This window comes from Juglans microcarpa x Juglans regia, chromosome 1D, assembly GCF_004785595.1.
Source record: "Juglans microcarpa x Juglans regia isolate MS1-56 chromosome 1D, Jm3101_v1.0, whole genome shotgun sequence".
Taxonomy (NCBI): Eukaryota; Viridiplantae; Streptophyta; class Magnoliopsida; order Fagales; family Juglandaceae; genus Juglans; species Juglans microcarpa x Juglans regia.
This window is the reverse complement of record NC_054594.1, coordinates 41153485-41177332: the sequence shown is the minus strand read 5'-3', so window position 1 is coordinate 41177332 and position 23848 is coordinate 41153485. Positions and strand designations below refer to the sequence as shown.

Genomic DNA, 23848 nt, shown 5'->3' with positions numbered 1-23848 from the left:
TTTTTTTATTATTTTCAATAATTGACGATTACATAAATAAAATTATAAACATAATATTGTAAATCTGCGATTCTGCTAAAAAAAAGAAAAAGAAAAATGCTAGTTGAATCTATAAAAGTGACTGATGAAAATGATCAATTGATTTTTTTATTTTTATTTTTTTTATTTAATGCTTAAGAAAGTAAATATTAATGAATTGATATTTTTTTTATTTTTAAAAATATTTAAAGATATATAAAAAATATTAAAAAAAATATATATTTATACTTATAAATTGTAATTTTCGATTGAATTATCGGTTCAACAAATGAATGAGTGAAGAAAGGATTCGAATTCGTTGAAATCACAACCAAAACCACGTGACGTCGTGACTACAAACTCTGAAACAGCTTTGCCAAAGAAAGGCCCAATTCCGAAACCATCCCCACCAAAAGACAAGCCCAAGCTCGTCTCACCCACAAACACCCCCGCTCTTCCTCTCTCTTCTTCCTCTGCTCAGCCTGAACAAGCCCCTGTCCCGCCATGGCCACCCCCAAGAATCAACCTTAATTCTCAACATATATATCCCATATAGAAACACTCACGCGCGCACACAAAAATCAAGCATCTTGAATACATAATCTACTTTCGAATAAAATCCATCTTCTTACTATGCTTTTCCATGGACTCGATCATCAACTCAGCGCTCGAGGAAATATGTTCACAGGGCCAAAACGGCATCGCTTTACCGACCCTCTGGACCCGCCTTCAACCTCTCCTCTCGTCCTCGAACCTAGACCTTTCCCCGGGCGTCAAGAAGGCCATCTGGGCCGGACTATTAAGCGTCCCGTCCCTCCAATTCCAAGCCCCGAATGCCTCATACAGTCCCTCTGACCTTTCAATTCAGTCTTTGGAGGATGCCCAGAATCTGAACTTGAAAATAGTTGCCAAAGAGCATTTGAGGGACAACTTTGTTGGGCTCTACAATGTCCAGTCTGCCAATGCCAACATGTCTTCCCCACAAAGGCGTGCCCTTGAACGTCTCGCCATCGCTAGGTAAGGTCTAGTTCCCTAAACCTTTGTGTGTGTATACGAGTAAAGATGGTCACTTTGTTGTATTTATGCTTGTGTATGTACTATGAAGTGAGTTTTCTGGATGTCGATATATTAGACAATGCGTGTTTGTAATGAAACAGCTGTTTTTTTCCCCTTTGCTAATTGAGTTGAATGGAAGTTAGTTTCTCTGGTGTGGTTCCGGTGCCAAATTTGTGGCGAATCTTCCTGAAAATACCACGTTTCAATTATCAGAATTTTGCATAGGATCGAGTTGAAGTGTAACCAAGACTCTGTGTGCTAGCCTGTTCCTTTTTCCTTAAAATGAAAAACTTTGAGACCCGTGGTTGTAGTTGATTTTTCATTTGTTTTTATTAAAAGGGAGGATAGGGAGGAAAACATTGGTTGGCTAATTAGGTTGAAGAACGAACATTAACACCTTGGGTACCTGCAGAACAAATGGAATTACCCAAAGTCAACTTGGCAAGGAATTTGGCATTGAAGGGAAGAACTTGTTTTATGTAGTGAGGAACCTTGAATGTCAAGGGTTGATTGTGAGGCAATCTGCAGTTGTGAGGACGAAAGAGGCTTGCAATGAAGGGGAGCAAAAAAAACTGTCCAAGTGTGACTACCAATTTAATGTACTTGTATCGCTATGCAAAAGCATTGGGGTCTGAACAAAAAATTGAGATTACTAAGGAAGAACGGGCAATAGAGAGTCTTGGTAATGTGGATGAAAGTGCTACAAATGGAGATGGTTCTTCAGGAAAATGTGTGAAAGAGGATGTGTATGTAAAGGATTATCTTCCAGCAATGAAAGCTGTTTGTGATAAACTTGAAGAATCCAATGACAAGGTCAATTGTATTCAAATTTGGTTGTCTTCTCCATTCACGTTATTCCTCTTAATGCTGATTTTGTCTCATGCTATTCTTTTATTGAAGGTTCTTGTTGTCTCAGATGTAAAAAAGGATCTTGGCTACTGTGGATCTCCTTCAGGGCATAAAGATTGGAGAAAAGTAAAGTTTAACTAAACTAGTATAAACCTAAGTATTATTTCTATTTTATTTTGGACCTGTGATTGCTTTTACCATATTGTATCCTGCACAATGTGCTACCAGATTTGTGTCAGGTTGAAAGATGCCCATATTGTGGAGCAGTTTGACGCCAAAGTGAATGGAAAGGTAGGCTTAAAATTTTCTTTTCAAATATTGTACTTACTTGATTTCCTGTTCAAATAGTCTTACCTTGAATTTACCTTGGCCTTTTTTCTTGCTTTTAGACCTATCTATGAAAGTAGTTTATGCATCCTTTGCTGATTAAAATTAATTTCTCTCTCTCTCCCCTTTTTTATAACAGTCATTGTTGTGTTTAGGTGCAAAATCTTCGTATTTAACTATTGGACTTCAGACTGTTATGCTCTGGTTTGAATATACTCACTGTTTTTTTGTTTGTCAGGTTGAGTCTTGCTTGCGTTTGCTGAAAAGGTTTTCTCCTAAGAATTTTGAGCCAAAAACTCTTGGACATGGAGATGATGATCTTGAGGAAGAACAGCAACTGAACTTTGGAAAGAAACATCAAATCACTGATCAACTTGTAGAGCTTCCAATTGAGCATCAAATTTATGATATGATCGATGCAGCTGGATCAGAGGGCCTGACTGTGATGGAGGTGTGTGCATTAATTTCTTGTCTTCACTTGGTTCCTGTTGGTGTTGCTTCTACGTTTATATGAGCTTTCTATTTCATAATATTTCTTCGATTTCTTTTTTTTTTTGACATTTTCCTATGCAGTAATTTTCTAATCCTGCCTTGCAGTTAAAATTGTGTATTGCTTTGATATTTGTACGGATTGCTTGTTTGCTAAGAGGTTTTGTAGAGAATAACTGAAATGAGATGCTTATTCCTTACTTGCTAGGGTACATAGAGACAATTACTTCTATTGTGGTGATCGAGAAAAGTTGGTTAGTGATATTTTAGATACGGGTCTCCTAGTTTTGGGATTCGATGAATATGATACCTAAACAACCACCCAAATCCGTGGATACTTGCTTGATACATATACCATACCCCATACTCCAGTTAATCCAGTTATGCCTCATTGTCCCACGATGTTAAGTTGCAAGTTTAAAACTGCATTCATAATTTTAATGTCTGTTTGCTATTAGTAGTGGCATGAGTGAATTTTGTAAACTAATTCTGTTGGAGTACATATACTTCTTTTGGTTTGCTTTCATAGCTCCTCTTTTAATGGTGCTTTTATAGAGCTTTTTGCATGCGATGCATTCTTACAAATAAATGTTGCACTCCAACTATTAATTCTCTTGCATATTCATATTTGTTCACTCAGCTATGCAAGAAGCTTGGGATTGACAACAAAAAGAACTACAACCGGCTGGTTAATATGTTCTCTAGATTTGGAATGGAGCTGCAGGCAGAAAATCACAAAAAATGTGTGGTATATCGGGTTTGGACGTCGGGGAATTTCAGTTCTGGACCTGCTAATGCTTTTTTGAATAAATCAACAAATGTTTTTGATGAAAATAAAGTGTCCAATCTCCATGTTGGCAATCTAGATGCTCCTAAGAGATCTGCTCATACCTTTTCAGAGTATGATCCATCAACTTCAGAAAGTGTTGCTTGTCCTGGAAAAATGATAAATATAGAAGTTGATACCGAACTCTCTCAGCAATCCCCGAGGGATGTTGATGCTGACCAAATGCTTCTCTGTCTTGGCAACCCGCTTGATGAACCAAGAACAGTTTCCAATGCAGAACTTAAGATGGTGAGCACAGGGATGGAAACGAGTGTTGCTTCATTAGAAACACCACCTCCCTCTGTCGTGAAGCCTCTGAATTCTGGATCATATCAGAGATATCCATGCCTGACTTTGACTGTGGATGGCGCTCGAAGAGAGCAAAGAATACTTGAGCGGTTACAGGTTTTTATCACCATCCACTTCTTAAGGCTTTCTTTTTGAGGGGAGGGATGGAGTGGGTGACTTATTTTTATTTGTTATTTACTTTCTACATTTTAATACCTATAACCAAGGTGTCATTGCTCTTGTTCAGGATGAGAAGTTCATTTTGAGAGGTGAGCTGTATAAGTGGCTTGTGAGTCTTGAGAAGGACAAGTGCACAACAACAGATAGGAAGACCATTGACCGAATTCTAAACAAACTTCAGCAACAAGGGCACTGCAAATGCATACACATTAATGCCCCTGTTGTCACAAATTTTGGCCGTAGCCGTATCACTCAGGTGGTTCTGCACCCATCTATTCAAAATTTATCTCCCGAACTACTTGGCGAAATTCATGATAGATATAGGTCCTTTGAAATGCAAAGTCGTGGCCAGGGTTCTTCTCGAGGAAAGCATGAGAGACCAGTTCCCGTATTGAAGGGTGTTCAGAGGACTCAGAATCATGTAGGTTCTGATGTCCAAGCTATTAGATCAGAAGCCATGCGTGCTAATGGATTTATATTGGCAAAAATGGTTCGTGCAAAGCTACTCCATTGCTTTCTGTGGGATTACCAGAATGGTTCAGATGGTTCTACTGATGCTTTATCATATGAGAAACGTGTCTATGAGCTGACTAGCCCTCAAAGTAGTAGCAAATTGTTTTCACTAGAAGCATCAATTAAGGACATTCCAGTTGAGCTGTTCTTACAAGTTGTGGGGTCTACTCAAAAGTTTGATGATATGATTGAGAAGTGTAAGAGGGGATTGCTTCTCTCTGATCTTCCTAATCAGGAGTACAAAAATCTAATGGATACACATGCTACTGGAAGGCTTTCATTAATTATTGACATTTTACGACGGTTGAAGGTATATATCTTGACTGTTTTTAATATAGTTTCTTCATGTAATTTATACCTATCCTTTCAAAATGTCTGCTGCATTTATCCTTTAAATTGAACGACCATTATATGCTTGATTTCGAATTTCTTGCTATGGTAATGCTATAGAAACTAAGAAGTTGGGATATGTTCCCTGCAAATCCTGCAACTGACATATTAGTGTCATGTTGTGTGGAATCTTTGTTTGATTGGGATTCCTGTTTGCCAAACACTCTCACCCATTTGTATTTGTTTTTAAATATTAGGTGAATGATGTTGCAAGCTGATCATTATGAAATTTTTACATAGCATCATTCATTTGTCTGTGGTCAGTAGTTATCTTAGTTAGGCGTATAAGGACTATTGTAGTAATTATCTCTGCAGTTTATGCGACTATTTAGGGTTATAAAGAGGTAGAATGCTGATTCAGCAAGATCCAAATATTTAAATGAGTATCTGGATTTGGATTCAATTAAATATTCAAAAATCAACTTTCAGTCTGGTTGAATTCAGATAATTTCCAATTTTTCAGCTCTAGCTGCCATAGATGTAGTTTTGAACAACTTCTTCCACATTCCCCTTGTGGATTAGAGTTTCCTTTGTAAAACAATATTTTTAAGCTCCTGTATTGTAGGGTGATTATGCCATCTTGTGTAACAGCTTATTTTTTTTGATGCAGTTGATTCGGATGATAACTGATGGACATTTAAAGGGAGTTGGGATTCCACAAGCCAGTTTTACGCATGCAATGGAGCTTAAGCCTTACATCGAGGAACCACTTTCAAAATATGCAACGTCTTTAAGTTTTAGAGCTCTTGATCTTCGCCCACGAATGAGACATGACTTTATCCTGTCAAGTAGAGCAGCTGTTGATGAGTATTGGCAAACTTTGGAGTATTGCTATGCTGCTGCTGATCTTAGATCTGCTTTACTTGCATTCCCTGGATCTGCTGTTCCTGAGGTATGCGTTGTGCACCCAGGGTAGTGTTTTTTGCCATTTCTCTGTAGTATCACTTTCTAGCTCCTAACTTGTAACTAGGTGTTCTCTGATGTATACTTCCTGTGTACTTGGGCTTTGCTTATTTACTTGTTTCAATTAAATTTTACACTACTTGTAAAAAAAAAAAAAAAATTGTCTACATAGAGTAGTGTGTTTTACCTATCAAAAATAAATTGTCTACATAGAGTGATTTCAAACTTTCTTCACTGTAAACTTTGAAATGCATGCTATCATCTTTGAGCTAAAATATGTCACTGACTGGTTTAGTAATATATGATTATATCTTTTAATTTGTTCAGCCTGCTTGTGTTTGTAGTTTTTAGGAATTTGCAAGGTATATATTACCTATCAAATGGACTGCTGTCATATCGGTTCAGGGTCAAGATGGTTCTAATTGTTTTAAACTTTATTTCACAGGTTTTCCTTTTTCGGTCTTGGGCCTCAGTTCGGGTTATGACAGCTGAACAGCGTGCTGAGCTCATAAAGCGGGTGGTACAGGATGACCTAAGTGAAAAACTTTCTTATAAAGAGTGTGAGAAGATTGCAAAGGATCTTAATCTAACCTTAGAGCAGGTTAGTTTATCTTCTAGTTTGCTCGAATGACTCCAAACATTTTCTTCCCTATATCATTTCCAAATTTTAAAAAAAGAAGATAGAGGGAGAGCATAAGATTTAGTTGTTTGATTTCAATGCATAAAACTTTGTAAATTGGATAAGATCACATTTACTTGTAAAAAAATGCATAATATATTTTTTTCAAAGTTTGAGTTGATTGATGCCATCGATTATAAGATTTTGACCAGAGACCTACGCCCTCCATTTGAATTCCCTTCCTGTTGTGCTAGCTAACTGAAGCAAAATGTGGCTCTATCTGCCATCTATTATCATTCAATGAAATTTGTTCTTTAATCTGGATTTATGATATGCTGTTTTGGTCAATGATGGGTATTTGTCAAGCGGGATCTAATGCAGTCACACCTGCCTGATAACTTTAAGGCCTGGTTTGTATTCGCAAGTCATCTCAACTCATTTCAACTCATCTCAACTCATCTCACTACTATTCATTATTATTCATCAACTTTAACTCACAAATCTCACAATTATTCACAACTCATCTCACTACTATTCACAATCCATCTTAACTCATCTCAACTCATCTTCGAATCCAAACGATACCTAAGTTAGATGGAGAGGCCATAATCTTTTTTGGTTTACATTTCGAGCACATACTAGGTATTCATATGACATTAATGATATTCTGCTACCTTTAATTATTCAGACAAGACACACACACACACATATGTATATGCATATTTATACTTATACATATACTACATCCATGTGTGCATGTTGGGTATATAACTATATCTATTCTAATAATAAAAGCGCGCATCTCTCAATGAACAGTGTGAACAGTAAATTTCGTTTGACGTAGAGAATTACATTTTACCCTTTTCCCTTTGGTTGGTGTGTTGATGGCACTATGCACGTACGTAAAGGGTGCACGGTAATGTGCACCTAGGGGGCTTACGGGGGCAGGCATGTAAGCCTGCCACCCCGGCAGACGGCCAGGTAGTGGTAGAGATGGCAGGACCTTTCCCACCGTCCCTCATCTCTGCGTGCGACAAGAGCTGGCGGGAGGACCCCGCCAGTAGGTCCACCACCACCCAAAGAAGACCGTGGGCAAGCGCTGCGTAGCTCGCCACTCATCGTGGCGGGAAATGAAAAGGAAACGGCGGGCAAGCTTCGTGGCCCACCATAGCTTGCCACCACTGTGGCGGGCAACTATCCCACCAACCGAGAACGCCTCGCCATGGCATGCAACGAGCCCTCCACCAAAGGAAGACAGTGGGCAAGCACTGGGCAACAAACCCACCGTGTATTGACCAATGCGTATGGGATGAGCTTACTTTAGGAGATGAGTGACCGACCTTGGCGTTGAAGCCCATTTAGGTCTCAAGGTCGCGGTGGTTGTGGCCACCAGACGGAGAGAGAGCCGTCGAGGTGGGTCTGAGGAATCTCTCAAAGATGGCCATGACCAAGAACATGGAGATGAGAACGGCGGTAGCAACGAAGACAAACGACACAACATTGACCGAATTGTTAAAGTGCCTCCAATGCTCCTTTCTCTGCACATTGTTCAAAGGAGCCCCTATTGGTGCCCATGCATAGCCTTGTTCCGCCATTTCCTTACTTCTTTTTCTCTTTTTTTGATTTTTTCTTCTCAACTCCCAACTCTAGAAGGGTTTCCCCATGTTTACGTGGTTCTTCTAAAGTCTTGGCAGTGCAGTTTCAGAATGAGGGGTTTGGACAGAAGTGAAAGTTGTGGTGGTACTTCAGGCTTTACATCGTTACCAAGACTTTCGTTGTTGGAGTACTTAAAAAACTTGTGATTTAGGCCTCCAAAAAGAGAACTGTGCTCAGAGAGAGAGACTGATGTGTGTGTGTGTGTGTGTGTGAGAGAGAGAGAGAGAGAGAGAGAGAGAGAGAGAGAGAGAGAGAGAGAGAGAGAGATGTGGGCTTTGGACTTTGGAGTCTGGACAGCACTTTAACTACATGGGGAAGAGGGGATTTTTCTTTTCTCCATTTTATTTTGGCCAGTAGACTGAGTGTAACTACTGGAAATTAGCACTTCTGCTCTCAAGATTTTCTTCCTATTTTTTCCTCGTCTTCACACAAAGCAGTGGAGTCTCTTGATCTGTCCCTTATAGTTGTGGCATCCCGGTAAAGACTTGAAAAGTATTGTTTTAAAAGGAAAACAGAACAAAAAAGGGTGGAGGGTAGTTGTAGAAATTATGGTTTAGACGAAAAAACATAAAATAGTGTTAGCTAATGTAGCTCAAATGCTGTAGCTTTAAATTATACAATTGCTTTTTTTTAAATAAATATGTAAGCCCAAAATTTATAATGATTTGGGAAGAAACATCTAAGATGCAAAGTTCTAGGATTTTCCCCTTTTCCTCTTTTTGCTACTCCATTTTACACGAGGGCCACGAGGCACGATGCTTCCATTAGAATCTTTGTTCAATTATTCTGGCTTTGTGTTCAAATCAGAATCTGACCAAATTTAAACAAGCTTTGCACCCATGGTTTCACCATCACAACCTACATTTTATCATTTTATAACTTTATGTAATCTCTTTAACATAAAGTTATTAGACACACATGCAAGAATCCAAACAGTACATACACAAGGAATGTCTTTTCCCAGCAAATTTTTCTCCCTTTGCTTTCCCTGAACAGACCATTGAATAACTATTTTTTTTTTTTTATAAGTAATCAAAAAGCTTTATTCATAATAATAGGCAAAGCCCAAGTACACAGGGAGTATACATGAGAAGTACCTAGCTATAATTTACAATTGAAAGAACTGAAAGAAGAAAGTCATGGACATTAAGTCCATTACAAACAATAGCCCCCACCCAAGAAAACAATGTTTAAAAGAAAAAAACTTTCAGCCCCTCCATTGTTCTCTCTTGGTTTTTGAAGCTTCTATCATTTCGCTCCCGCCAAATACACCAACACATACATATGGGGACCATTTTCCATATTGCTGCAACTTGTGAAATTCCTCGAAGGCCTTTCCAACATGCTAAAAAGTCCACCAATCTGCCGGGCATAACCCATGATAAACCAAGCCCTGTAAAAAAATCAGCCCACATGGTCCTGGCCACCTCGCAATGTAAAAAAAGATGATCAACTGATTCACCATATTTCTTACACATGTAACACCAGTCCAATACCATTAATTGACGTCTCCTTAGATTATCTGTGGTGAGAATTTTGTCCAAAGCTGCTGTCCAAACAAAAAAAACTGCTTTTGAAGGAGCTTTGGCCTGCCAGGTGCTCTTCCATGGGAATGTGAGCCTACTTGGGTTCGATAAAACTTTGTGAAATGATCTGACAATGAATTTACCTTTCTTGGAAGGGCTCCAAAACATCATATCCATAGTGTCCTCGGTCATATGTATGGGTACAGTGCTGCATAGAAGTCTGAAATAACCTCCAACTCCCAATCTTGGGCTGTCCTAGTGAAAGTCCACATTCCATTGAGGGGAGCCACTAGAAAAAGTCAAAAGGTCCGCTATCAATGCATTCTTTACTCCTGCTAACTCAAATATGGCGGGGAAGGTGTCTTTGAGACAACGTTCACCACACCATTTATCATGCTAAAATTTGACGCGAGAGCCATTGCCCACAACAATATGTGTATTTCTCTTGAAAGTCTCCCAACCCTTCCTAATGTTTTTCCACAAACCCACCCCATGTGAGCGGCATACCTCATGGGAGCACCAACCACCCCATGCTTCCTCAACTTGTGCATCAATGACAGACTTCCACTGGGGCCCCCTTTCTTGTTGGTACAGCCACAACCATTTACCCAACAAGGCTTGGTTGAAATTCGTGAAGTTACGAATACCCAATCCACCCCCAGAAATGGAGTGCACACCATGGTCCAATTGACCAGATGGAACTTGAACTCATCCCCCAAACCACTCCACAAGAAACCGCCTTGTAGCTTCTCAATACGGTTGACAATCTTTGCTGGGAGCGGGAACAGAGACAAAAAATAGGTGGAGAGGTTAGAAAAAGTACTTTTAATCAATGTGAGCCCACCACCTTTCGATAAATACAACCTCTTCCAAGATGCCAACCTACGCTCCACCTTTTCAATCACAAGATTCTAAATCTGCTTTGATTTGAAGGAAGCACCCAATGGTAATCCAAGATACTGAAGAGGTAAAGAAGATACCTTACATCCCAAGAGAGAGGCTAGAGCCGCCGCTTCGGGAATGTTCCCCATGGGCACCATTTCAGACTTTGAAAGATTAACTTTCAAACCTGAGATGGCTTCAAAACAAAGAATTAGGGCCCTCAAAGATTGGATATGCCCGAGATTTGCTTCACAGAATATGTCATCAGCAAATAACAAATGAGAAATATTAAGAGAATCAAAGTTTCCATCCCCCACCGAGAAACCGTAGAGAAAACTACCTTCCACAAGGCCGACAATCATCTTGATGAGGGCTTCCGTGACGAATAGGAAGAGTAAGGGAGAGAACAGATCTCCCTGTCTCAATCCACGAAAGGAGTAAAAAAAGCCCGCCGGTGAACCATTCACTAAGATAGAGAAGTGGACTGTTGAGATACAAAACTCTATCCATTTCATCCATCTCTCTCCAAAACCTCATCTTGCAAGTAAATAAAGCAGAATTTCCAATTAACATGATCATAGGCTTTTTCCATATCTTGTTTGCAAATTAACCCAGGTTCTCGAGATTTGAGACGTCCGTCCAACACTTCATTTGCAATTAGAACCGAGTCTAGGATTTGTCTACCTTTGACAAATGCGTTTTGTGGCTTTGAGACTAACTTCTCCATCACCATACTTAGTCGGTTTGCTAGCACTTTAGAAAGAATCTTATAGGCCCCAGTCACAAGGCTAATAGGACGATAGTCTCGAACATCCACTGACCCCACTTTTTTTGGTATGAGTGCTAAGAAGGTGGCATTGAGACTTTTTTCGAAGCTAGCATAATAATGGAACTCTTGAAATACCCACATAAGGTCATCCTTGATCACTTCCCAATAGGTTTGGAAGAAGCCCATGGTAAAACCATCAGGGCCTGGGGCCTTATCACTAGCCATGCCATGAACGACTTTGCATACTTATTCTTCTTCAAAGGGCCTCCCTCTCCAGCCACCTTGGACACTGTTGATCTAAAGCTGATAAAGTCAACCCATCTACTAACAGTCTCCATGGTTGTTGTTTGGATAGGAGATGTTCGTAGTACTGTACAATGTGATCCTTAATACTTGGTTGATCCGAAAAAACTGCTCCATCAACCATTAATGTATCTATAGCGTTGTTCCTCCGACACGAATTAGCCATCCTGTGAAAGAACTTTGTGCATCTATCTCCTTCCTTGAGCCATAAAGCCCTAGATTTCTATCTCCAAGGGATCTCTTCCATCAATAATACTCGTTCAAGATCTATAACTACCTGACTCTTGCTTTTTCAGATTCAGTGATAATTCTTGCCTCATCCTCACCCTCCAAACCCTGTAACTCCTCCATTAGGGAACGTCATTGTAGTAATATATTGCCAAACACTTGTTCATTCCATAAATTCAAGTCGTCTTTTAGCGCTTTTATCTTTCCTGCCAGAATGAATATTGGAGATCCTTGGAACTCATATGAGGACCACCATTGCCTGACCCTGTCTACAAAACCGTTAGATTTAAGCCACATATTTTCAAATTTAAAATACCTTCTACTTCCTTGGATGCCTCCACAGTCCAAAAGGATAGGGAAATGGTCAGAACACACTCTAGGTAGTCGTCTTTGAGTTACATCAGGAAAATGTAATTCCCATTCTGGAGTTAACAACAATTTATCAAGTCTCGACCTAGATGGGAGTTCTCGAGTGTAGGACCAAGTATACGAGCCTCCCGTTAGTGGGATATCTATAAGCGCCTATTCTGAAATGAAGTTAGAGAATTCCCTCATAGCGGAAGTGATGTGGGGTGTACCTGACCGTTCACTCGGGAAACGAAATACATTGAATTGAACCCATATTCTATATTTACAAAGGAGCACGCCACAATGAATTTGCCCACACATCCCTCTACTCTTTCCACCACCCTTTTATCGAACATGATAAGAACATCACCCGATGCACCTTTAGAAGGTAGATACGACCACCTAACATGATGCCCTCTCCACAAACTATGAATGATTTACCTTGTGATTAATTCTAGCTTGGTCTCTTGCAAACAAATGATATCACCCTGCCATTGTCGGAGTAAGTTTCTGACTTAGAGCCGTTTGGCCAGCTCGTTCAGCCCCCTTACATTCCAAGATAGAATTTTTGGCTTCATATTGGAACCATTGTTGCCCTTCACTTAACATGCCCCTGGCAAGAGCTTCGCTCCCCTCTCTCATCGTTCATAGCCCACGTAAGCCTCTTGAGTTCTTTCTCTCTTTTTTTGTCCAAGATAAGTGAGGGGACAATTTTAGCTTGTGCATGTCCAGCTTCAATAGCTGTGAGTAACGCCAAAAATTCATCTTCAAAACCCTCGCATGTGATCCCAACAAATTGTTTGATCTCCATGGCTTTTTGAATTACCCAATCTGACACCCTAGGATGAAAAGAGTTCAATGGAGTAGGTTCTGTCCCCTCAACAGGGCACCTGCCCCTCACTGCGTCCTCCCCCCCTTCGACCATCATCTCCACTCAACTTGTAGACTCACATACTACCAAAGTCCCTTCCATTACACCTTCTTTTGTCATGGTCATCAAAATTGGGTTTCACGGTAGCTAAATATGATGATGGCACCATACATGGTTTCTGTGCAGCTGAGGACTGCACAGATGGCCCAGAAGTCACTGCTGGCAAGTTTTGTGGCTTCTCGCAGTGATCCAACCCACCCAACAGCTCACCCATCCTCTCCTTTGTAATCTCTTGCAGTATCATAGCAACCGTCGGCGACGTTGTTGTCGCAACCATGATGGCTGGAGGTAGCTTAGAAATGTACATCGCACCCTTCTATGCCTTTCCACTGGTCATAGACCCTCCCGATGACACACCCTCCAGTTGCTTAGCCTCCTCAGATCGCAAACACTCTCTCGGCGCAAGGTTTCCGATACAAAAGTTACCGGAAGTAGCCCCTGAAGATGACGACGCCGAACCATCGATGTTGGGCTATTGCCGCTGGATGATGAACCTTTGCCGACGACGGCGTAGTCCCTCGCAAGCTTTTGTTGTGTAGCCGTTGTTAGGCTAGCAGCTCACTCGACCTAGCAGCTGGGAAGCCCTTCTCAGAGGAAGGCCCAACCCTTTTGAGGCGCCACCTCATCTTGGGTTGGGCTTGGCGTGTTCGGCCCAGGCCCAGGCCCACCTTAGCTTTTAGCCTTGACCTAGACCCAGGATGACCCAAGCCCAATCCCAAGCCCAAGTCCACATTTCCTATAAGAGCTTCAATAGCCTTCTTCAAACTGCTGAGTTCTCCCTTCACGCCACTCAACTCCTGCTTTATTTCCAAGAGGGCCTTCTGCCCTTCACTTTCCCCTGCACAAGCAATGGACAGACGAGGTCCAACTAAATTAGCTAAGGAGTTTCGACCAACCCTCCTTGCTAAAGGACACTCCCCTGCACCCCCTCTCTCTTTGTCCTTTTGTCCATTTTGTGAAGCCATAATCTGACACGTACTACCATGCACCGCCACCCTATTGCCTACTAACCGCCACCCGCAGCCTCAACTTAGGACCTGGGTTGCCCACCCACCTCTTTCCCCTTCCCACCACCCTGACCCACTACGGGAACCTTGGGGAAGCAATTGAATAACTATCTTACTTGAAGCAAGCAACTTCTTGAATAGTCTGACCAAAAATTTGCGTGAGAATCTAGCCCTTGTTTGGGCTCATCAAGCAAGGCCAGTCCAACCGACACATTGCTCAGAAATCCCGAGCATTGCAAGAAAATAAACCTTGCTCGGGATCACCAGGCAAGTCCAGTCTGACGAACATATTGCTTCGTAATTTCAAGCGCCACAAGAAATAAACCTTACTTGGGATAACCGAGCAAGGCCATTCCAACTGACACATTGCTCAGTAATTCTGAGCATCACAAGAATTTAACCATTGCTTGAGATCACTGAGCAAGGCAAGTCTGACTGACACATTACTCGAAAATTTTGAGCATCACAAGAAAATAATCCTTGCTTGAAATCACAGAGCAAATTGAGTCCGACGGACACACTGTTCGGAAATCCTGAGCATCACAAGAAAATAACTCTTGCTCGAGTCCGACAGACATACTGCTCGATTACGCCATCTTCAACCGGGCATACGTGCCTTGCACGTGGTATCTATACTAGTATGTATATATGTATGTATATAACAAGTTCAGTTTTGATGTTGGAAAATGTTCTTTCTCAGTTTTCTTTCAAGTCCTATTTACTTGTTAGTATCAGGATTGTTACTTCACTTTCTTAATCATCCATTTACAAAACAGAGCTGGATTTTTCTGTTCATTTATTTATTATTATTATTATTTGCACTTCTTTTGACATGATGTCTATTTGTCTCTTTAAATGTCACTGCAGGTGCTTCGCGTTTATTATGATAAGCGCCAACAACGGCTTAATAGATTTCAGGATAAAGGCAATGAGTTCCAACCAATAAGAAGGAAACGCAGTTCATCTTCTCGGAGAAGGGAAAGATCTCCAGAAGCAAGGTCAAGAAAGCGCACCAGAGTTGATACAGAAAATGGACAGTTGGACCAGCAGAGATTGAATACATTACCTGATGCTGATAACCAATTTGTGGAAGAAAAAAATCTTTTGGACACTCATTCAGAAGAGCATGACTTTCATTTACAAACAATTAAGGAGGATGATCACCTAGAAACTGGGGATCCGGGACCAAACGAAAATGAGTGTTATTCCTTTATCAGTCGGTGTGCCTTCTCAAAGAATAATCCAACCCGTCAAAGAAGGTTTTCATGGACAGATGAAGATGACAGGTAAAGAAATAAAGATGTAAAAAATACTGTGGCTGACCATGAGAACAATTTCCCCAAAGCATAGCGGAATGGTCGATTACATAAAAAAGGCATGGAAATCATAGGGATCATTCAATAAAGAATTTATGTATAAAATTCCATGCCAAGTTGGCCAATCATTATTGCTGTTGTGATGATAAAGAACGTGATAATTATAGGAATTGATTTTTAAAAGCACCCAAATCCCAAGGGAGGCCCAAACCGCATCTAGGCTCATACTCCAAAAGAACTAGTTAGTGGTACAATTGGTGCCCCTTGAAATCGTTATAAAGAGCAAGAACTTCTACCTCCCAAGCAATGTAGGATTCCATTCACCACCTATACGCACTCAATATGGGGCATCATATTAAGCATATATGCCATATATGTACTTCTACTCAATTGTCTATTTGATCTATCGGGTGATAGAATTAATTCCTCAACAACAAAAGTGAGAATTAGATTCATTACTTAAAAGTGTTAAGGTTTTTACCTTTGTGAATTTTTCCTAAATCAGTATCTTCCTTTTCAGGCAATTGGTGATCCAATATGTAAGACACCGTGCAGCTCATGGGGCAAAATATCATCGAACAGATTGGGCTTCGCTTCCTGACCTTCCAGCACCTCCAAGTACCTGTAAGAAAAGAATGGCATCACTGAACAGGAACAAAAATTTTAGAAAAGCTATAATGAGGCTCTGTAATATGCTCGGTGAACGGTATGCTAAACACCTGGAAAAAACTCAAAACAGCTCACTAAATAAAGATGATTGCAGACTACTACTGCGAAGTTCACCAATGGAAGGTCTTAACCAAATTTTTGCCAATGGTGATGAACATGCTGGAGGGGCAGGTTGTGAGGAAAAATCATGGGATGATATCAATGACAAAAACATAAAGATAGCCCTTGATGAGGTTATCCGGTATAAGAGGATGGCTAAACTGGAGGCCTCCAAAAGAGTTGGTTCTACATATGAGGAGTGGTCGGATCTCAACAAGATTTCTGAAACATATGTAATGCCCCAAGTTCTTCATTCTCTTTTATTGATCTTCTGTGTCAATTACTTCAAAAAAAGTTATTTGTTCTCTTTTATTAATCTTCTGTGTCAATTACTTCAAAAATATTTAATTTGAGGCTTGAAAGTACAGCCTATCTACTTGGATTGTGAGCCCTTGGAGCTTCTTTTTAGTATTAATTTGTGAAAAGAGTAAGTTTATCTGAAAGAAGACTCGAATTTAGTTAACTTTAATGTCTTGAAGATGCCAACCTGGTTTCCTTCTCTCTCTCCCTCTCTCCCCCCCCCCTCCCTTTCTCATTGATGTCCATGTGCACTGTTATTGTGTCATCTGCCAGTTACATCAGTACCCCTTGCTGAGTATAAATACCAATATCTTCTTCATCTTCGTATTCATGCTTTTGAGTAACTTTTGAAGCTAACTGGCTACAATATATCTTTTCTTATTGCAGTATTCTCAAGAATCTGAATTAGATGTATCAAATACTCCTTGTCAGGATGTTCAGAACCACGGTGGGATGCTACAGAAAGCTGTTGTCCGCAAATCACGTCATCGCCTTCAACAGAAGTTTATTAATCTTTTGAATGAAGGGGCTAATGTTAGTAGACGAGTATATGAATCATTGGCTGTTTCCAATGCTGTAGAGCTATTTAAGCTTGTCTTTTTGAGTACCTCAACAGCACCGGCAGTACCGAATCTGCTGGCAGAAATATTAAGGCGTTACTCACAGCATGATCTTTTTGCAGCTTTTAACTACCTTAGAGAGAATAAAATCATGGTTAGTTCTGTTTATTATTTCTTTGATTATACACATTCTATGTTTAACCGAGAGATAAAGGACGAGGGGCAGCATGCATGGGCTATGCTATTGAATTCAGGTCCTAGTATGGGTTTTTTTCGTGATTAATTTGATTGTCATCTATATGGCCAAAATATGCACTGTAGCTGAGCCACTGTGTTCATATCTTTACATGTTTCTCTAATCAGGCTTCATGCAGCGTGCATATTTATCAAACCTCACCTGTTAGGGTGCAGCCAAGTGGTCAGTGGGCTTGGGATGAGCTGTAGATTCAGACTTCCTGGGTTTGGTTCCGCCTTGGATGGCCTTTTACAAAGTTATGACAGGGGTCGCGTATGCAGAGTTTTTCTCCAGGGGTGGGTCCACAGGACCTGCCTTGGTGAGGTTCCATGTCATAAAAGAAGGTTATCAAACCTCTATTGGACCTTGAACTGGCCAAGGGAGTTTCTCATTCTTGGATTGACAACAAATTCTGCATTCTCAAACCTCTTTCCACATTTCTTCCCTGTACAAGGTTTTTGCTTGCAAAAGAAATAGAGCAGAGACCATGTTTTCGACTCAAAATAGTTTGATGCTTTACACTCTCCAGACTTTCCATCTGCAAGATCTGCAGTTCCAGTTTTCATATATCTTTTTCATATTTAAAAGATTGGCTTCTGAGAAAGCCAGTTTCTGATGCCTTCAGGGTCTGATGTGGAGCTAAAAAAGATGGCTTTCAAGCTAAGGGCATTGGTCTTGGGGGTATGTTCCCCTTGGTCTAAGGTTTGAACCTTGGATGCAAAAAAATTCTAGTGGCCATGTCCCATCGGTGAAAAGTTGATGATTTACTTTATCTAGGTGATGTGGGCGCGTTACATGGGTTTGGGGTGTAACAGGATAAAAGACATGTTGCGTTTGCATGATGTTCGGAGTTCCCAGTCATAAAAAAAAATTTTCTTTCTTAAATGCCTAGACTTTATCAGTGGTTCTCTTAATGTTTTATTGTTTTTAATATACAAGTAGCTGCTATATACTGTTTGCATTTCTAGTAATCTAATATGAAGTTTCTGCTTACATTGCCTTCTTATCCGAAACTTTGACGTTGTGGCAGGTCGGGGGTAATGGTACTCAACCTTTTGAACTTTCACTACAGTTCTTGCATGGTGTTTCTAAGTCAAAATTTCCGGTTCATACTGGAAAGAGAGCTGCTAAATTTACCAGTTGGCTCCGTGAAAAAGAAAAAGATCTTATGGAGGGTGGGATAAATCTTGGTGAAGATTTACAGTGCGGGGAAATTTTCCATTTGTTTGCTCTAGTTTCTTCAGGTGAGCTGTCCATTTCTCCACACTTGCCAGATGAAGGTGTTGGAGAGGCTGAAGACTTGAGAACCTTGAAACGTAAAAGTGAAAACAATGAATCTTGTGTTGGTGATAAGGCTAAGAAACCGAAAACCTCGGTAGCAAGCGAGGGTGAAATTGTTTCTCGCCGAGAAAAAGGTTTTCCTGGCATCATGGTATCTATACGCCGTGCTACAATTTCAATAGCCAATGCCGTAGAATTGTTCAGAGATGAGAACAGCTGTACTTGTGAGCAGCTTTTTCTTGATGCAATTCATCAGTCGAACATTACTTTGGGTCAGAGCAGTAGTTCACCTCATGCTGACCATATGAAGGAAGTTTTTAATTCAGATGCCTTTATCCCTGTATCTGGGAGTCGTAATGAATCACCTTGGGAAGCAATGGCAGGCTTTGCTGAACATTTGATGCCATTGCCTTCTGATCAGGAACAAGCAAGTCCCATCTATCCTGAAGTTTTTAGGACTGTTTATGCTGCCATTAAGAAGGCCGGTGATCAAGGTTTGAGCATTGAAGAAGTTTCCCAATTCATAAATATACCAGGTGTCAATGCTATACCTTTTTTGTTTTCATGAGTTTGCATGTATCTGCTTTTAATTTCAGGAAAAAGGATAGGTAATGTGTATGTTTCAGTGGATTGATTATTTCCTGTTGTCCCTTTTTAGGAAAAAAAATGCCTGAATTAATCATTGACGTGCTACAAGCATTTCACCAAGCCTTAAAGGTTAGATCCCTCCTAAAGCATCTTGAATGTCATGTCGTCCCATATGCGCTATATATTTTCCTATCATCCTGTTTAATGTTGTTAGGATTGGAAGTTCACTCATAGTTGGATGTGAAAATTATATGCAATTGTAACTCGTTGTGTTTTGGCTTTTTATACAGGTCAATGCTTATGACTCTGTTCGTGTTGTTGATTCTCTGTATCGTTCCAAGTACTTTTTGACCTCAATATCTGATTTTTGTCAAGATCTTAAATCACCCTCATCGATGAAGTCCTCGGGAAGAACTGGCAATGACCATTCGATCCTCCTGCCAAAAAATAGTGTTTTTGGTGATGCTAATTCACAAAGAGAAGTTAACTTGAGTGCTGACAGTTTGCATAAAGTGACTATTCTTAATCTTCCTGAAGAGGATGCCAATCCCTCAAACGAAAGTCAAACAAACAACATGCAGGGCAAAGCTGTTTTACCAGGAGGAGATAACGAGGATGGGATCTTTGCAATGTCTTCTGATGAAGTGTGTATGCCAATATTGCCATGGATAAATGGAGACGGGACCATTAACAAGATTGTTTACAAGGGACTTCGACGCCGTATTCTTGGAATTGTAATGCAAAATCCCGGGATATTGGAGGTAAGTGCTTTTTTCATTTGTGCTTTTGTTTTACAAAAATCCATTGTAGTTCCTTCTCCCATTGCGAAATTTGAAATCTGCTTTTGGTCTGACTAGTCTTGTCAGCTTGAGTTGGCAGTTTGGGAGGCATTAGACATTGTTTTTTATGTTTTCTCACTTTTCTTTTTCCATCTTTTGTTAGGGTGACATTATCCGTGAGATGGATATATTGAATCCCCAGGTAGACTTTTTAACTCCTCTGGACATTATATTGGAAGTATGAAGTCTAGAAATCTTGAGTTATTCTGCCTTGAAAAAAAAATGTTATTTGGGAAACTTTGTCCCTTTTATCAGTCGAAATTATAAGTTTTATTTTCTGAATAATTTTCTTCGCTCATCATGTCGGGATTATCAATTATGCTTGTCATTTCATGACCATGATGCATATCTATGGACTGCTACTTGCACATTCTTTGTGAATAGAAGCTAATGCAAGAGCTCTAAATTCCTTACAGAGCTGTAGAAAATTATTGGATTTGATGATCCTGGATAAACACCTCTATGTGAAGAAGATGCATCAAACTACATCCAATGCGCCTCCTGCCATTCTTGGAAGAAACCTCGGCATCACAAACTTATATTTTCGTGAGCATTTCTTCGCAAATCCCATGAGCACATCCTTGCTATAGAGAAGCTTTAGCTTGTTAATATGATATTAATCAGAAAGTTTCCGGCTGGGCTCGCTTTGGTATGGTGCTTGGAACTACTTCAGCATTCCAAAGTTGGTTTTTTGTGCACTTAGTTGTGTAGATTTCCTGATTTAGGGATAAGGGTAGCACTTAAAAAGTGTAGATTTCCTGTACAGTGTGATTGTAGGATAGAGCTATTGAAAGATGAAATGCGGCTTTCTAAAGATGAAATGCGGCTTTCTTTTTGTTAGGATGTATAATAGCTTTTCCATTTTGCGCTCCTGTTTCCTGGGATTTCTATTTTTAGAATGTGAGAAAATTCAGACCAATGTAAAGGAAAGATATATCTCTCTGTCAGGTCGCTAAAAAGGCTGAAAAGGAGAGCTGGCTACTGCAATAACTAATAAGAGTTTGAGAAAAGTAATGAATATTTATTCAACCTGTTGCAGCGAAGTTCATCGACTTTAAATGGTTGTTTTTAGACGTTTTCCGTTTTTGTTATTCGTTAAGTTGCATCGAAGTTATTAAAACATGCCGAAGAAGTTTATCATGTCGACACTGCTCTCCTTATTAATAACACAATAACATGATATAACCTCAACAATCAAACAAATTAATGAAACCCCGCCGCCGCCACCTTCCCTAAAAGGCTAAAAGTCCACCCCAACCATATCCTGACTATAACCAGACAAACATATATAATAATAAACCTGGGATACTTTATTTAACTAATTTAAATTATGCAATAAAATATAATATTTTCAATTAAATTAATAATTCTTATATAAATCAGTAATCTTTAGTTTTTCTATACCCTGTTTTTTTCCTTTGAATTATGTCCTTTTATTTTGGGATAATATATATATATATATATATATATATATATATAATGTAGTTTTTATGCATATCTTCGCTAAAAGTCTGGTTTCCACTTTGGAATTAAGGGAAGGTGTAATATGGAGAGTAGGTTATGGTTGTCTAATCAGAATTTGGAAAGATGGATAGATCCCTTCAAATGCTTCTAACTTAGTCACATCTCCTATTTCTATACTGGAGGAAGAAGCCACTATAAATCAACTACTGGATGTAGTTACTGGCTCATGGAATCGAAGATTACTTTATCAGATTTTTAATGAGCAAGAAACTAGGATTATCTGTAGTATACTTGTTAGTCAGTATGGAGCTGAGGATTCAATGGCTTGGAAGGACACAAATGATGGAAATTTTAATGTTAAATCTGCTTATCACTTGGAAATGAAGAGAAACTACCAGCTGAAGGGTGAAACCTCAATTATGGTTGATGATGAGCAGATTTGGAAATAGATATGGAAGCTCAAGATCCCTGGTAATGTGCAGCATTTCATTTGGAGAGCATGTCATGAATTATTACCTACTAAATCAAACTTATTTCTTAGAAAGGTAGTTGAGAATCCATTGTGTCCTATATGTTAAAGAGATCAAGAAACAACCATACATGCACTGTGGACTTGTCCAGGAGCTTCTGATGTATGGGGAGAAAAATCAGAGTCCATTTAGAAAATGACCTTCACATTCTAATGATTTTTGGGAATTATGGAAGTAGCTGACCAGTAAGTTACAGATTGAAGTGATTGAATATGTAGCAGTTATCTTAAGAGGTATTTGGATTAGAAGAAATGCTTCTATCTTTGAGGGCAAGTTCGATAAACCAGATCAGGTATTATATAAGGCTCTTAAAACTGTTGAAAACTACAAAGAAGCTCAATTAAAATGCTAGCTGTTACCTATTTCTGCAACTCATAGAAGTCTAGCTCGATGGAGGAGACCTGCTTTGAACCAGCTAAAAGTGAATTGGGATGGAGTTGTGGACTCAACAACAAAGACATCTGGATTAGGCATCATCCTCAGAAATTTAAATGGGGAAGTACATGAATCTCTTTGTGCAAAAGTGGAAGCTTCTCTCAAACCTTTAATTGTGGAAGCTGCAACTTTGAGGAAAGCAATGATTTTATGCATGGACATGAGCTTTTCTTATGTGATCTTTGAGGGAGATTGTCTGGATTTAATTACTGCAATCTCTACTAACAATTCAAACTACTCAGAAGCCTATGCAGTGATCTACGATATCAAACTGTTCTTATCTAATTGGGTTGGATGGCAGATACATTTCAATTTCAGAGAAACTAATTTTGTAGCACACTTGTTGGCTAGGCATGCACTATCCCTTGAGGGAGAATATGTTTGGATGGAGGATTGTCTCATTCATGTATTAAGTGCAGTGTTGCATGACAAATGTAACTGAGTTTTTTTTATCAATGAGAAATACGTTCATCTTCAAAAAAAAAAAAAAAAAAAAAAAAAAAAAAAAAAAAAGAGAGTGAAAGATGGGAAACTCAACTAAAATTTTGAAGATAAAAATGTCAACATTAACACTCTTCTAAAGATTTTTAAAATTTTTTTTTTGCTAACTTCTTTTAATTTTTTTTATTATTTAACAAACTTATATATTGGTGCACCTCGTGCATGTTTACGGTGATTATGTATAATGTGTCAAATATGTGAGATTAACTACAAACAAATAATATATAATGATCATTTTCATGTATTTTGATAAATAAATAAATAACCCAATTAGAGATAACAAGTTTAGAACAAAAACAAGATTTTTAAGTCAAGATCAATATAGATAAATTCGTAATGACTAATAAATACCTATATATATATATATATATTTTGTAAGCAATTATTTCTTTCACATAACCTATATTGTAACCCTCAAAAGAAATCTAAGGGTTAGTTTAGGTAGTATGAGAATACTCCACTACTATTTATTATTTTATTATTACTTTTCATCTACTTTCACTACTATTCATTACTATTAACTACTATTTAATATCTATCATTACTTTTTTACTACTATTTACAAAATATCTGAGATAATCTCACTATCCAAACGCAACCTAAATCACATATGGGCCAATACTCAAAACATACTAGTGAATGGTACAATTGAAATCTCACTGGAACTATGTACAATTGAAATTTCATTAAAAGTGAAATGGAGAGTTTGAAGGGGAGTGTCGTTTGAAAACTTAGAGAGAGAACCTCTGCATTCTCTCTAGACAACTCCATTTCTGTGAGAGCTGTTGCCGTAGAGGAAGGTGGAGTTGTGCCTCTCACCCTCATCTCTTTCTCCTTTCCATTTCCGCATTGTGTATATACTTTTAAGGTAGTGTTTTTTCCCTCCTCCCTTTGCCGGTTCGGTTTTGGTTAGATTTGCTGTT

General features: G+C 39.3%; 1 protein-coding gene across 1 annotated transcript; it reads left to right on the top strand.

Annotated features, from left to right (window-relative positions):
- The first annotated feature begins 390 nt into the window (after nucleotides 1-390).
- On the top strand, nucleotides 391-20914 carry LOC121257652. Its single transcript, XM_041158780.1, is given in 18 exon segments — nucleotides 391-1035; nucleotides 1487-1652; nucleotides 1654-1887; nucleotides 1975-2049; nucleotides 2152-2214; nucleotides 2489-2701; nucleotides 3380-3970; nucleotides 4101-4856; nucleotides 5547-5828; nucleotides 6285-6440; nucleotides 14976-15394; nucleotides 15945-16425; nucleotides 16880-17206; nucleotides 18318-19104; nucleotides 19227-19285; nucleotides 19447-19917; nucleotides 20099-20137; nucleotides 20412-20914. Coding segments are annotated over 18 exon segments (5667 nt in total). The 5' UTR covers nucleotides 391-661; the 3' UTR covers nucleotides 20586-20914.
- Nucleotides 20915-23848: the final 2934 nt, after the last annotated feature.